The sequence below is a fragment of the Terrapene carolina genome, unplaced genomic scaffold (assembly GCF_002925995.2).
Source record: "Terrapene carolina triunguis isolate 2854851 unplaced genomic scaffold, T_m_triunguis-2.0 Scaffold96, whole genome shotgun sequence".
Lineage (NCBI taxonomy): Eukaryota > Metazoa > Chordata > Testudines > Emydidae > Terrapene > Terrapene triunguis.
The window spans coordinates 56383798-56399468 of NW_020664447.1; the positions used below are offsets into that span (position 1 = coordinate 56383798).

At 39.5% G+C, this 15671-nt stretch overlaps 2 protein-coding genes across 4 annotated transcripts in view; one reads left to right on the top strand and one right to left on the bottom strand.

Annotated features, from left to right (window-relative positions):
* Positions 1 to 2150, top strand: part of FAM177A1 (family with sequence similarity 177 member A1) — a 33669-nt gene extending 31519 nt beyond the window's left edge. Inside the window, exon 5 of the mRNA XM_026651400.2 lies at positions 479 to 2150. Coding sequence (XP_026507185.1) covers positions 479 to 691 — 213 coding nt within the window. The 3' untranslated portion in view covers positions 692 to 2150. The remainder of the gene's footprint in view (positions 1 to 478) is intronic.
* Positions 2151 to 2155: 5 nt separating this feature from the next.
* PPP2R3C (protein phosphatase 2 regulatory subunit B''gamma) overlaps positions 2156 to 15671 on the bottom strand; it is a 29160-nt gene continuing 15644 nt past the window's right edge. For all 3 annotated transcript variants that reach the window (XM_024196003.3, XM_024196002.3, XM_024196004.3), the window contains exons 10-13: positions 15457 to 15593; positions 13915 to 14052; positions 5298 to 5357; positions 2156 to 4514 (exon numbers count right to left, since the gene is read on the bottom strand). In XM_024196003.3, the coding sequence (XP_024051771.1) occupies positions 4326 to 4514; positions 5298 to 5357; positions 13915 to 14052; positions 15457 to 15593 (524 nt within the window). In that variant the 3' untranslated portion in view covers positions 2156 to 4325. The remainder of the gene's footprint in view (positions 4515 to 5297; positions 5358 to 13914; positions 14053 to 15456; positions 15594 to 15671) is intronic.

A 15671-nucleotide genomic window follows, 5' to 3' on the forward strand; every position in this document is an offset into this window, starting at 1 on the left:
TCTGAGGGTTGACATTCCAAAGCACATGCTGGGGGAAGATCTCTTATAACCAAGTAATGACTTCTGTTTGCACATCTTTGTAAAATGTTGAAAATGCAAACCTTATTTGAAAGGTAATAGCCAGAAATATTACACATTATTGCTGTTGACAAATAATTGGCTTATTAAGTCAAAATTTATCTGTGTGTATCTCGTTTGCATGTGTAGAGAAAGTTCAACTCTTCAACTTCATTTCTCAGAGTAGTGTGAAAGGTGATTCTGGAAAAAGTATTTCTGAATGATTACTGGAATGGACCAGTGACTTGTAACTGACGTTTGCTTTGGTTATTATGGCTGAACTATCAATGAAAGCAAAATTTTTGTTAGAGCAAAGATGTGCTTGGATGCCTGTAATTGAAACTGACGTGTTCTTGCAGAAGGAGTTGTGAGGAATACAGGTTGCAGAAAGTATTGTATTTTGTGGAATTTTTTTTCTTAGGAGGAAGAGGAGGAGGAAGAAAACAAAATGTCAGAAGAGGCAGAGAGACGATATCAAGAGCAGCAGAGCAAGCCACAAGATGAGACTACTGTCCAGACAGACCAACCTGAGGCAACAGCATGTAATGCATTTGTGAATCTCAATTTTGAAACTGAGGGAGAAGGCCAATCTGTTGCAGAAAGTAAACAAGACTTAACTACTGTCCCTACTTAAAATATAAGGTTCTGCATAACGCCAATTTTTTTAAATTGGCAGCAAAAGTGTGGGAAAAATCTTGTACTTTTTCAGTGGAATGTAACTCATTTAAAATTCTGGCCAGGAGAGAGCTAAATAATGTCTGTTCAGTCCACAACTATTGAATAAAGCCTAAGACACTGCCATTTCTGTTAAAATAAAAATTTTAGACAACAAAAAAAATTAGTTGAGTATAAATTAAATATGCTAGACCTCATCTTTTTCTGAACAGTGTAGGTAAAAATGTCTCTAATCTTTTCCTTGAACATCTGGTGCCTGTCTGACACTCGTGGATTGAAGATAGTGCTATTTTATACTTTTAAAAGCCTATTTTGTATTTATAAAATCCTTATTGAAAATTAGCTCTCTATAAATAGATTGTCTGACTAATTAGAACTGATTTCCCATAGTGGCTTCACAAGGCACCTTAGTGACTTCCAAGTTCACAATAATGTCTTTATTTATTGTCACCATTTTATGTATTTATTATTTAGACACGAGCTTTAACCTAACGGTGTCTGAGTGCCTGTTGAAACAATTTCCTCTTTTAAAAGGAGGTTGTAAGCTCTATTTAGAACTTGCTCAGCTAAAGCTACATCAATTGTGGAGGTTAGCAGTGCTCAGACAACGAATTCTGTTGTCTAGCAAAGAACAGTATGAGCATCAGCTCTGTGAAGCACAGTCTCACTCCATTTATGAGAGACACTTCTCCTAGCCAGTTAAATATATAGTTTCAGTAGGTTCTAATAAGGTCCTAGGAAGTAAATTGAAATCGGATTCCTGGCCTTGAATTAAACACTCCAATTGTCAACATTTTAAAGACATAGGGTACCCATCTATAGCTAAAAGTGTGCTGTTTGGCTGTTTGGTCTGCTCTAGAGTATTTATATGATGCTGTAGAGTCTCCATAGTGTTACCTGAATGGAATATTTGTGTATATCATGCAAAAATATTGTATTTGGTTGCAAGTGAGGAGTTCAGCTTTGCAGCTTTTCCCCCCTGAAGTATTTAAAAATGAACTAAAGAAATACAGGCTAAATTTCAGTATTAGAATCTCTCTTAAGGAAGCAATTTCTGTTAGCTCTAAAGAACTAATCAAAATTACTTAGATTTTAAAAGAAATTCCAACTGAATTCAATTTAACTGAAATTAAGACTAAGCCTTCTGCTAAAATGTTAGTATCTGTATTTTTGTATTGGAAACAAACTATCTTACCCAGGGGAAGACACTGCTCTTCTGCTCAGAGGCCATTGTAAACCAGGCCCAAATAATGATTAGAGGAAGAGTTAACTAAAGTAAGAAGCAGCTCGCTCTCCTAACTTGCAAAAGAGAAATAGTTTATTTCAGGGCACTCATACCTGAGCTCTCTAGGTAAGGAAGGAAGGAACTGGAGTATTCCCCAAGTCTTGCAGTGCAGAATGTTGGTAGGTAAATACAATAGTTTCTTCACCACCAACAGACATCATGTGAGTAATAATTTCAAATGAAAATCTTACTATCTTTAGGTGAAATTTCTAAAGTTTAAGAAAACATTAGAAATCTTGAGTGAGATTCTTGGGCGGTGCAGCCCACAAGGGGAAAAGTTACCACCTTAAGGGCTTTCTGATTCTGGGTACTTGAGGGGACTGCCTGACCTATGACAATCCTCCTGGGCTGTGGCACTATGAAGAATGCCTATAGCACTCTGAGCATGCCTTCTGTGCCCCCTACACTGGGACTTGTTTAGGATCCATTGCAGAGCTACATAAGGTAGCTTTGTACTGTGCTTGTGATGAGGGAATTCTTCCTCTGCCAGGTCTGGGTCTTTTCTGGTCTCTTTATAGTGCTTCAGCAGCTGTCTTAATCAACTATCCTCTTTGCTTTGATGCTCTATCCTTTGCCTCTTTCAGCTTCTGATGAACATCTGCAAGAGGTAGCTTGAGTCCATTGTGAGTGAAACAAAGAGCACATTGGTAATAGATGAACTACTTAGAGCCTACATTGTCTAAAATTGGTATCTGTTCAGGGCAAAAGCCTACAGTAACTTGTGAATAAAATCTTTATTAATGGAGAGAAGGATGTTTAGCTTTTTCTGCCAGAAATTTATCAACTGTGACTGCACTATTGTCTATTTTCTTGTACTTTCTGTTGCAGTGAGCAAGGAATGCTCGCTGTCCTGGTGTTAAAGTTCTTTGTATAAAATGTGTTACTCACTGTGCCTTAATACTTAATCCTTCCTTCAGTTTATGCAAAATGTATGAAAGTGGTTACTTTAACATTTGCTGTAAATGCATAATATTACTGGTTATTTTATATTTAATATAATTTTGAACTTTACCTTGGCTCTGTTTTTCTTTCATACTGTAGATCCAGCCCTTTTGTAGTTGTGTGCCTGGATCCGGGGTGCTTAAGTTACTCAGTGCTTTCAAGAGAAAACAATAAGATGCATGCCCGTTAAGTCCATGTCCTCCTAAGGGCATCTGTTTGGACACTGAAACTCAAGGGTGTCTTACTTCCCCCAACCCACAAAATGCATCCTGAGATGAACTCTGCACCCAGGCGTAATTGGGATGTTATACATTTTACCATCTGACTTGGGAGGCTTAGTACTACTTAGAGATAAATATGTATCAATCCAAGGGCAGCATTAAGTCATTTTAGCTTAAATCACCCCATTTTAGCGATAGGGCAACATTAGTGAAAACTTCTCTGTACTCAACTCAGCCTTCTGAGGTAATATACAGGAATGAAAGTAAAGCCTTGAGGTGTATACAAAAACTTCCAGTTTGACTAGTGGTATGATTTAATTAAACCAGTGAAAACCCTGCTGTAAATACTTGCACGTAGCTTAAATAAATTCTGAATAGACTTAAGCTAAGCAACAACAGACCACTCTTTTAAATTGCTGCAAACCCCTCTGTAGATACACTAATATTGTTTTGAAACATTCAGGTTAAACCAGTGCATGTTCCTCTTATTGACAAGACAGTTCACTTATGCCATTCAGTTATTTGTGTATCTACCACAGATGCTAGTGTGTGTGTTAAACTCTGTTTGTCAGATCACTGTTAATTGCTTATTCTCTCTCTTACTAAAATAAAAATTCAAATTTTTATTTATACAAAGCCTTCATCTATAGTTGAATAATGTGGGGGGAGGAAACAGTACACATTGCATACATAGTTGCTAGTGAACACTACATGTGACAGGTTTAAAAACTCTGTTGACATCAAATACAGCAGAGTTAGACCAATCCCAAGATTCCTACTAACTTCAGCAGTAGCAGAAACAGGCTAACACTGGGCATTTTTGGAAATCCCATCCTTAATATTCTGCAGGTTTTAATATACATCCTAGAACAAAATGTTGAAAGAGAAATGTTACTTGCTACTGTAGGTTGAAGAAAGATTCCAAACAATCTCTTCAGCTTACTAAAATCAAACCACTGTTGTCTCTTAAATAGCACTGTAGCTATTTTGGCTTCACCATTTATCAATTTGACAACCCCTATACAAAGTTTTAATACCACCCATCTGGGGGAAGATGGAAGTGTCTTATTTGGATAATGAATAGGCCTGCAGCTTCAGAGTTTGTGCACATTTAGGCACATCTCCATGAGTACAGTGTATTCCTGTTATGTATCGTCAATATCTGTAGTATTGTCATTATCACTTGCTACAAGAACCTCTCTGTTCTCATAGGTCCAGAAGCCATTCAGATCAATTAGAATGCTGGTAACAGTGTCTCCTTGGCTACTGTTGATTAAGTCTTGAAGGGAGATCTTGTACGGATCCTTGGGCTTCACCATATCAAAGATTTCATCCTATGAAAGGAAAACCATAGAATTAAAAGGCACATTTATAAGCAGAATAGTGATTAATTTATCCATAGCATGATCATTTGGGCAGTCTGTGCCCCTCACTCATGAAGCTTTGATCTAAAATAAGATTGCATCTTAAGTACAGAGCTGGTAGCTGAATACACTGCCCCTCTAGTAATGGTCTTACTCAGCCAGAGAGGAAGTATGGTGGGCTCAGAAAGGAAACATGAAGCCCTGCCACTTTAAAAAACAACAAAACGCAAAGAAATCAGGCAAATCCCTACCTAATGTTATGGAATTTTCTCTTCATTAAACGTGTCACTTGCAGTATTTCAAGGCTTCTGAAACTAAATAGGGAACTGCTAGCTAATATTATGTTAGAATGGTATCAATAAGATGTAGTATGCTTTTAGTTACTGGCAGTTCTCAAGGTAGAACTATTTGATTTCTTTACAAGTAAGATAAACTTCCAATTATTGTCAAGCATCTAAAACCAAAGGTGAGGCTCCATGTGTGCTTATTGTAGGTACTTGCATCAGAAAAAAATTTACTAAGAGAAGTTGAGTACTAAAAACTTTGCTTTCAGAATAATTAGTCTAGAATGAAGGGGAATTTCCAAGGTCACATTGCTGACGAGTTATATTTTTTTACAGCATGGCAAAGTTGATTTAACAGCTCACAAATACCCAGTGGCTACAATACTGTGCAAGTAAAATTTCAAATCTGTATAATTCAAAAATTCCAGTTATGCGCACATGGTACTCTCTATATTTAGGGAAAGCTAACCTTGACATCTTGAAAAGAAACTGGTTCTTGTCCATGGATTTTCATTTGTTCCTGAATAGCCTATAGGAAAAGAAAAGCTGTTAGAGCAGTAGAAACCTAAGAAACAAAACTGATAATGTAGTGTTCTACAGTTGCTCAGTACTAGATTTAAAAAATATATATTTTTAATTGTCTAAAAGAGACAAGTGGGTGAGATCTTTTATTGGACCAACTTCTGTTGGTGGGAGAGACAACCTTTCGAGCCACACAGAGCTCTTCTTCAGGTCAAAAGCTTGTGTCTCTCTCTCTCTCTCTCCAACAGAAGTTGGTCCAATAAAAAATATTACTTCACTCACCTTCACTCTCTAATATCCGGGGACAGACACAGCTACACTACATATTTAAAGAAAGAGATGTTAACCGTAGTGGTAGTGGCTGCAACCCATCCTTCCTTCCATGAATAGAGTGAGCAATCCAAACGATGAAAGCAACTGGAATTAAATTATCCACAAAGGCAGGATTGGATTAAGGTCAATCACTATGGGTACGTCTACACTGCGACTGGCACAGTGCAGAGCAGGAGAAATGCAACTGGATAAATAGACATATGCTAGCTGTCAGGGTTCCCTCCCCACTCTGAACTCTGGGGTACAGATGTGGGGACCCGCATGAAAGACCCCCTAAGCTTATTCCTACCATTTTAGGTTAAAAACTTCCCCAAGGCACAAATTCTTCCTTGTCCTTGGATGAGTACTGCTGCCACCACCAAGTGAGTTAGACAAAGATTCAGGAAAAGGACCACTTGGAGTCACTGTTTCCCCAAAATATCCCCCCAAGTCCCTTCACCCCCTTTCCTGGGGAGGCTTGAGAATAATCTACCAACCAGATAGGTAAACAAGGTGAGCACAGACCAGACCCTTGGGTTTTTAGGTTCTTAAAAAAACAGAACTTTAGTATAAAGAAAAAAAAGTAAAAAGCACCTCTGTAAAATCAGGATGGAAGGTAATTTTACAGGGTAATTAGATTTAAAACACAGAGGGTTCCCCTCTAGGCAAAACTTCAAAGTTACAAAAACAGGGATAAACCTCCCTCTTAGCACAGGGAAAATTCACAAGCTAAACCAAAAGATAATTAACGCATTTCCTTGCTATTACTTACTATTTCTGTAATATTAGCTGTACCATTTCAGTAGGAGCTGGATTACTTGCTTGGTCTTTCCCTTTGTCTCGGAGAGAACCACACACAGCAAAAACCTTCCCCCTTAGATTTGAAAGTAGCTTCTCCCCTTATTGGTCCTTTTGGTCAGGTGCCAACCACGTTATTTGAGCTTCTTAACCCCTTACGGGTAAAGGAGGGATTTTATGCTACCCTTAGCTGTATGTTTATGACACTAACTCTGTCTGAGCTACTGTGCTAAAAATGGTATTGTGGCCATTGCGACACAGGTGGCAGCATAGGCTAGCCACTCAACAAGTACCAGCCCACCTAATGCTGGGTTGGTAGCCCGTACCACGACATCCACACTGCTATTTTTAGTGTGCTAGTTCAAGCAGAGCTAGTGCAAGTCTGTTCACCAGGACAGGGAGGCATGCTCCCAGCTCCCGTATAAACATACCCTATATGCCTGGGCCCTCAGCTTCTGGAGTGACATGTTGAGCTCAATCTTAACTTTCAGTGAAAAAAATAGTTTCTAACCCTCACAGATGCAACAAACAGCTTGAAAATGTGACCCAAGTGTAATTGAGGCCTGCCTTAGTCTGCAGACAGCCTAAAAGTGTGAAGTGCCCCATTCATTTTAGCTATAAAAGCACCTACCACGCAAATGAGGGACATGGCTGAGGCAGGATCACAGGGGCCCCAAGTGGGGGTATACCCGAAGGCCCCAGATTGCCTTAATTTGGTCCTGCACAAATTGCCACACTGCTAGTGACCTGGTAAGAGCACACTTAGGACTTGTCCACATTTGAAATGCTAGAGCTCCAGCAGGGCTGCTATAGTGCTTTCAGTATAGACACTATCTATGCTGACAGCATAGGTGATCCATCTTCCCAAGAAGCAGTAGCTAAGTCAACAGAAGAATTCTGCCATTGACTTAGCATTGCCTACATTGGGGCTCAGGTTTGCTTAACTATGCCACTCAGGGGTGTGGATTTTTCCTGAGCAACATAGTCAAGCTGACTTAACTCTTAGTGTAGAACAGGCCTTAATATTTTTCTCTGTAGCCCACTTTGATAAACATAAGATAATAGATTTACTGCTGTGGATAAGAAAGATCAATACAAAGTTTGATACCGACAATTGAAGGGCATTACTGACATTGCAAAGGCAGGGAGTCACCTATATGGAGAAAGGGGGCAGATGACCACACAATCTAATAAAAATTATTGTATTTATATAGGATTTCTGAATTCTAGCTGTACCCCAATTGCCTGCCACCCTCCATTACAGAGGTGATTGCATTATAGTGGTACTGTACAAAGATTATATAGTTTGTAAAGTGTTTTGGGACAAAGGGTGTTACGTAAACTATTATGCTGATTTAAATGTTTAGATTCCACAGCAAAAAATACAACTGGTTCTGCATTAACTGAATGAAACTTTGCAGATTAAAGAAATGAATAATCTGAACAAAATGCAATTTTGCAGTGTAAAACATATTTGAACTTAACATCACGTGGAACTACACCCTAGCACAGCCAATTTGAAGCAAAACACAGCTTTTTATTATCTAGATTTTTTTTATTAGAGAAAATTTGAGATAGCACTATACCTATTACATTTAGAAACTCAATGAATAAAGACAGTGATTCCTTGCTATAGGAGAGATTTGAATTGAGGCACAACATGTTTCATTCACTACATAATTCTGTCCAAACATTTGAGTGGACCTATGTAAATTGTACAGTAAGGGGGAAAAAACTAATCCAAAGATGAAGGACCAATCAATGCCTGTGACAGAGTTCTGTATTTATTTTCTATAGCAAGCTACTTTGAAAGATGGAACCTGGATTCTGGTTGGTTAAAATAATTCACAGCAGTAGCTAAACTAAACCACAAGCTGGGAAGAGAAGGTCAGCATCTTTGTACAACGCACTAACAAATTTAGTAAGTTAACTAAATGAAGCCATGCAACATGGTGATAACCAACCCAACAGTATTTAGCAGCAGAAAACACATGGCGCCAATAGGCTGAGGGAGTCCAACTTAAGGGCCTCCTCAAATGTCCCCTGAAGTCAAGGAGAGTCTTTCCACTGATTTCAATAGGCATTGGATCAGACAGTGAGGACACCAATTCATGCAGATTTACCTTGTGAAATTGGCAATCATGCTTTATGTAATTTAAGAACTACTACAAGTGGTTTTCTGTCAACTGTGACAAAATTGTCACCAAGTTCTTTTATTACAATTCTCTGGCACCATCTGAACCACCAGCAACAAGCCAATACTAAAGTGAACCTGTTTCACGCTCTGTATAGAATTCAGCTCAGGCTGGATTCTGTACCAGCACAGCACTTACTGAAAAAGCTTTGAAACTATTCCAGTGTTTATTTGGAAGACTTCTGTTGAAAGATCGTGCTTTTCCAGAATGATATAATTGAAGTCACTATCAGTAAAGGGTTTTTGTTTAATAGACAGAAGGTTTATTACTGAACAACAGCAAAGGGCATGAGACTATAAATAAGACTTTATGAGCTATGTCTGAATGCTTAATGAGCTGAATGAATATGTACTTGTTCTTGATTTGGATAGTGCAGGCTTGAGTACAATGAAATGCAGTTGATTTTAGTATCTTAGTACAAAATGCCACGTGCAGATAACTAAAAATATTTGTGATTCTAACTTTATCTGACACAATTGTTGCTGAAGAAGGATCTTACGCCTGAGAACAGGATCAGGCAAATAATTCCCTTTGACATCAATCAAAGCCAGGATTGAGCCCCAAGCTATCAACACCAAAAATAATTGATAACTTTTCTTACTTACAGTCTATTTTCTGCAAATATAGGCACTGCATAAGTTTCCAAGGAGATTCAACCATATGGAAAGTTTGAAGGGAGCGTTGCAAGCCAAAGGGAGATAACGTTACAGAAAAGTAAATTTGGAATTAGAGTAATTTTAATTACTGTTTTTTAATGGAAGCTTAACTATGAGAACCTTCTTCACAGCTAAATATTGAGAAAAATATTTGATTCACAGAGCCTTAGAAGGTGCAATGAGTTATTAGTGTGCAATCTTGAAATGTTAATAAATGAAATGCTTGAAAATGCAAGTTAATAAACACAAGTCTGCCAGCTGGCATCACTGAGACTTTGTGGGATAATAAACATGACTGGAATATTGGTATAGAAGGGTACAGCTTGCTCAGGAAGGACAGGCAGGGGAAAAAAGGGAGGAGGTGTTGCCTTATATATTAAAAATGTATACACTTGGACTGAGGTTGAGATGGAAATAGGAGACAGACTTGTTGAAAGTCTCTGGATAAGGATAAAAGGGGTAAAAAACAAGGGTGATATTATGGTAGGAGTCTACTACAGACCACCTAACTAAGAAGAAGAGGTGGAGAAAGCTATTTTTAGACAACTAACAAAATCATCCAAAGCATATGACTTGGTGGTGATGGGTAAGGCTCCATGTTTGTCACGGAGGTCACGGAAATCACAGATTCCGTGACTTCTGCAGCAGCCCCGTGCGGTTGGCCCAGGAGCTGCCTAAGCAGCTCAGGCAGCCCCTGGGTCAGTTGCAGTGGCTGCTGCTGGGGCAGTCTTGGGGGCCCACTGTCCCCTCCCAGCAGCAGGAGTTTGGGTGTGGGGGGGCTCAGGGCTGCTGCTTACCTGGGGCGGGGAGGAGAGCCCCTCCCTCAGCTGCCCTAGCTCCACATGCTGCCTCTGCTGACAGCACCGTCCCCGCAGCTCCCATTGGCCATGGTTCCCAGCCAATGGGAACTGCAGAACTGGGGCTTGGGGCGGAGCCGAGGCAACATGTGGAGTTAGGGAGCTGGGGCCGCCACTTCCCAGGAGCTAGGTAAGGAGCCTGTTGTCCCTGTCCCTCCCCCCACCCCATGGCATCCCCCGGGCCGCAATTGGCCCCTGTGCCCCCCCTCCAGCACCCACAGCACACGCACCCCGGGTTGCGCCCCCCCTCTCCAGCACCCACAGCACTCCCCCTCCCCCAGCCACAACTCACCCCCCGAGCACCCGCACCCCACTCCCCAGCACCTGCAGTTCCCCCCGAGTTCCCTCCCCCAGTTTTAGTTAGGGGTATTTTTAGTACAAGTCATGGACAGGTCACGGGCAGTGAATTTTTGTTTACTGCCCGTGACCTGTCCATGACTTTTATTAAAAATACCCGTGACTAAAACGTATCCTTAGTGATGGGGGACTTCAACTACCCAGGCATCTGTTGGGAAAATAATACAGCAGGGCACAGATTATCCAACAAGTTCTTGGAATATATTGGAAACAATTTTTTATTTCAGAAGGTGGAGAAAGCTACTAAGGAAGAGGCTGTTCTAGATTGATTTTGACAAATAGGGAAGAACTGGTAGAGAATTTGAAAGTGAAAGGCAGCCTATGTGAAAGTGATCATGAAATGGTAGAGTTCATGATTCTAAGGAATGGTAGAAGGGAAAACAGTACAATAAAGATAATGGATTTCAAGAAGGCCGACTTTAGCAAACTCAGTGACTTGATAGGTAAGATCCCAGGGGAAGCAAGTTTAAGGGGAAAAACAGTTCAAGAGTTAGCAGTTTTTCAAAGCAACATTATTAAGGGCACAATAGCAAACTATCCCACTGTGTAGGAAAGATAGGAAGTATGGCAAGAGACCATGATGGCTTAACCAGGACATACTCAATGATCTAACTCAAAGAAGAGTCCTCCAGAAAGTGGAAACTAGGTCAAATTACAAAGGAGGAATATAAACAAATAACAGGTATGTAGGGACAAAATTAGAAAGACCAAGGCACAAAACGAAATTAAACTAGCTAGAGACATAAAGGGTAACAAGAAAACATTCTTCAAATACATTAGAAGCAAGAGGAAGACCAAGGACAAGGTAGGCCCATTACTCAACGAGGGGGGAAAAACAATAACAGAAAAAGTGGAAAAGCAGAAGTGCTAAATGCCTTTTTTTGTTTTGGTTTTCATCAAAAAGGTTAGCAGCGATTGGATGACTAACATAGTGAATGCCAGTGAAAATGAGGTAGGATCAGAGGCTAATATAGGGAAAGAACAAGTTAAAAATTACTTAGATGAGTTAGATGTCTTCAAGTCACCAGGACCTGATGAAATACATCCTAGAATACTCAAGCAACTGACTGAGGAGATATCTGAGCCATTAGCGATTATCTTTGAAAAGTCATGGAAGATGGGAGAGATTCCAGAGGACTTGAAAAGGGCAAATATATTGCCAATCTATAAAAATGGAAATAAGGACAACCTGGGGAATTACAGACCAGTCAGTTTAACTTTAGTACCCTGAAAGATAATGGAGCAAATCATTAAGCAATCAATTTGCAAATACCCAGAAGATAATAAAGTGATAAGTAAGAGTCAGCATGGATTTGACAAGAACAAATTGTGTCAAACCAACCTAATCATAGAAGATTAGGGTTGGAAGAGACCTCAGAAGGTCATCTAGTCCAACCCCCTGCTCAAAGCAGGACCAAAACCAACTAAATCATCCCAGCCAGGGCTTTGTCAAGACGGGCCTTAAAAACCTCTAAGGATGGAGATTCCACCACCTCCCTAGGTAACCCATTCCAGTGCTTCACCACCCTTCTAGTGAAATAGTGTTTCCTAATATCCAACCTAGACCTCCCCCACTGCAACACTGCTTCTTGTTCTGTCATCTGCCACCACTGAGAACAGCCGAGCTCCATCCCCTTTGGAACCCCCTTACAGGTAGTTGAAGGCTGCTATCAAATCCCCCCTCACTCTTCTCTTCTGCAGACTAAACAAGCCTAGTTCCCTCAGTCTCGCCTTGTAAGCCATGTGCCCCAGCCCCCTGATCATTTTCATGCCCTCCTAATAGCTTTCTTTGAAAGGGTGACAAGCCTTGTGGACAGGGAGGAAGCGGTAAATGTGGTATACCTTGACTTTAGTAAGGCTTTTGATACTATCTTGCACGATCTTCTCATAAACAAACTAGGGAAATACTACCTAGATGGAACTACTATAAGGTGGAAGCATAACTGGTTGGAAAACCATTCCCAGAGAGTAGTGATCAGTGGTTCACAGTCAAGCTGGAAGGGCATACTGAGTGGGGTCCCGCAGGGATCATTTCTGGGTCCGGTTCTGTTCAATATCTTCATCAAGGATTTAGATAATGGCATAGAGAGTACATTTAAAGTTTGTGGACGATACCAAGCTGGGAGGGGTTGCAAGTGCTTTGGAGGATAGAATTAAAATTCAAAATGATCTGGACAAACTGGAGAAATGGTCTGAAGTAAATGGGATGAAATTCAATAAGGACAAATGCAAAGTACTCCACTTAGGAAGGAACAATCAGTTGCACACATACACAATGGGAAATGACTGCATAGAAAACAGTACTGCAGAAAGGGATCTGGAGGTCATAGTGGAGCACTGTTGCAAAAAAACTAAACATCATTCTGGGATGTATTAGCAGGAATGTTGTAAGCAAGACACAAGAAGTAATTCTTCTGCTCTACTCCATGCTGATTAGCCCTCAACTGGAGTATTGTGTCCAGTTCTGGGTGCCACATTTCAGGAAAAATGTGGACAAATTGGAGCAAATCCAGTTAAGAGTAACAAAAATGATTAGAGGTCTAGAAAACATGACCGAGGAGGGAAGATTGGAAAAAAATGGATTTGATTAGTCCGGAGAAGAGAAGGCTGGGGGGGGGGACATGATAACAGTTTTTAAGTACATAAAAGGTTGTTACAAGGAGGAGGGAGAAAAATTATTCTCCTTAACCTCTGAGGATAGGATAAGAAGCAATGGGCTTAAATTGCAGCAAGGAAGGTTTAGGTTGGACATTAGGAAAAACTTCCTAATTGTCAGGGTGGTTAAGCAATGGAATAAATTGCCTAGGGAGGTTGTGGAATCTCCATCATTGGAGATTTTTAAAAGCAAGTTAGACAAACACCTGTCAGGGATGGTCTAGAGATAATACTTAGTCCTGCCATGAGTGCAGGGGACTGGACTAGATGACCTCTCGAGGTCCCTTCCAGTCCTATGATTCTGTGATCTGCACACTAAATATAAAAGCCCTTAAGTGACTGCACACAACTACCATTGCATTTTCTATTACTTATAATGCATTTTGGATCCTCTGAGGCACTGAAACACTGTGTATAAAGAAATTAAGACCATCCCATACAGCTTTTTACCTTGTAAGTAAGTCTTCATTATAGGGCAATTTCAACTGTTGGAACACCAAAATTATTTTCTATTGATTTAAATTAAATCAAAGCAGTTTAGTTTCTAATGCAGGTAAGATGTTGAAAATGCCTTTTGAATTATTTCCAAGTTTTAGAATGTGAGGTTTTAACATTTTAAATCTTTTTTAAAGTTGACAAAAACCTCATAGTGAGCATAGGTAATTTAAAGTGTTTCCCTGCAGATCTGTAAGTAGAAGCACAGAGACTATAACAACACACATATAGAGACTTACCCTAAAGAAATAATTCAGGGAAAAAACATTCAGGTATCCTTTGTTCTCTATATCAAGCAGTTTGAAAATATATTGTAGAGCTGCAGGTTCTTTTCTGTTTTCTAATGCAAGCACAAAGTCCAGGTAGGTCTTATAGTCCTAAAAGAAAATACAACCATGATTATTACAGTCATCTTTTTAAATTGATTTTGCAAGCAGGAACATCGTAATTGGTGGCTATTTCACTGTAGGGTAGCCATTAGGTTTTTTTGGAAGACAACAACATGAAACAGAAAATGGTTGCTGCCACTGAAGTGAACGGAGAAGTTTGTTTCTATGATTTACTGAGGCAGCATACCCATACTTTTTCACTGACATTTTATTTGTACACTAAGGAGTCTGTCCAGAAATCCAAATGAAACAGGCTATATACATTTAAACAATATTTGTTTATTACATCCTTAGATTGCCAAGCATAGTCCAGTTGGCTGAGATGGGGACCATATGACAAGGTAGTTTCCAAAAATTTCCTCCACTTCTAGTCAATAGTTTATAGCACTAAAATATTGATAGGCTTGCCATTGGCTGAGAGTGGGCCACATGACCAATGTACCTAAAACACAGGACTCTCAAAACAGGGTAACTAATGCTGCAGGACTTATAGGACCAAACAGACCCTGGGTTGGGACATTAAATATAGTAGAATTTGGATCATATTTTCTCTTTTTTCTGTTAGTGCCACTGCTTTGGTTTCTTGACCACAATACAACAAATTAACTATAGCTACCTACATAGGTTACATATACACTGTATTTCTATGCATTCATCACAACCCCATCCACTTTAGCTTAAAATTGGAGCCCCAGAACACAGACCGCTAGGGTGAATTCACAATTAACTAAGTTTGCATTTTATAAACCATCTCAACATAAACACAAAGAACAGTGATACACTATAAATGAAGTGTTTCATGATAAACAATATACACATACGTTTTCACTGATTGTCTTTGTCCATCCTAAGTCTTTAGTTTTAGTTTATAGGCTCCTCACTATTCACTCTCATAGCTGTAGGAGGCACACAGCAAAACCACCATAGTCTTCTGCCTCACATTAACTGCACAATGAGGTTTATTATTTAACTAGCTGCTGCGTCAGCTCTCTAATGAACATTGTTCAGTTACTTGCCATTTGGATTTCATTAAAGAGAAAGAGCCAAAATCATTCCAGAAACATTCCTGCTTCTCCACATTTAGTTAACATTACTGCCTTCAGTTATTGGAGAGGAAAATTTATACTGGATTATCTTGGTTTGTTACAATGGTACCTCATCTCCTTTTACAAAAATATACTGGAATAACACATTATGCTTTTTGGTAATAATCAGATAATTATATTTTCTAAGCTCCTGCTCTGTTCTATTTGCAGAAGCAGGTACTAAATAAAATAGTCATATTACTTTAATCTGTTCTTTGTTTTAAAGATAATGCTTATGCTAATATATCTATCATAGTTTTAGTACAGAATGTGTAAATCGGAGTGCAAGCTAGAGATACATGATTACCATTTCTCCATCATAAGTCAGACATTCCTGGAAGACACGATCTAAAAATATGTTGGTCAGAGTCCCTGTTCCATAGCGGGACAGTTCCTCTTTGCTGAGCATACCATTGTGATCTTTGTCAAGATTTAAATACTGGCCTAGGAAGAAGAAAATAGACTGAAAATACAATAAAATCTCCCTACATCATAGAAGTAAATTTTAATGTGACAACACAC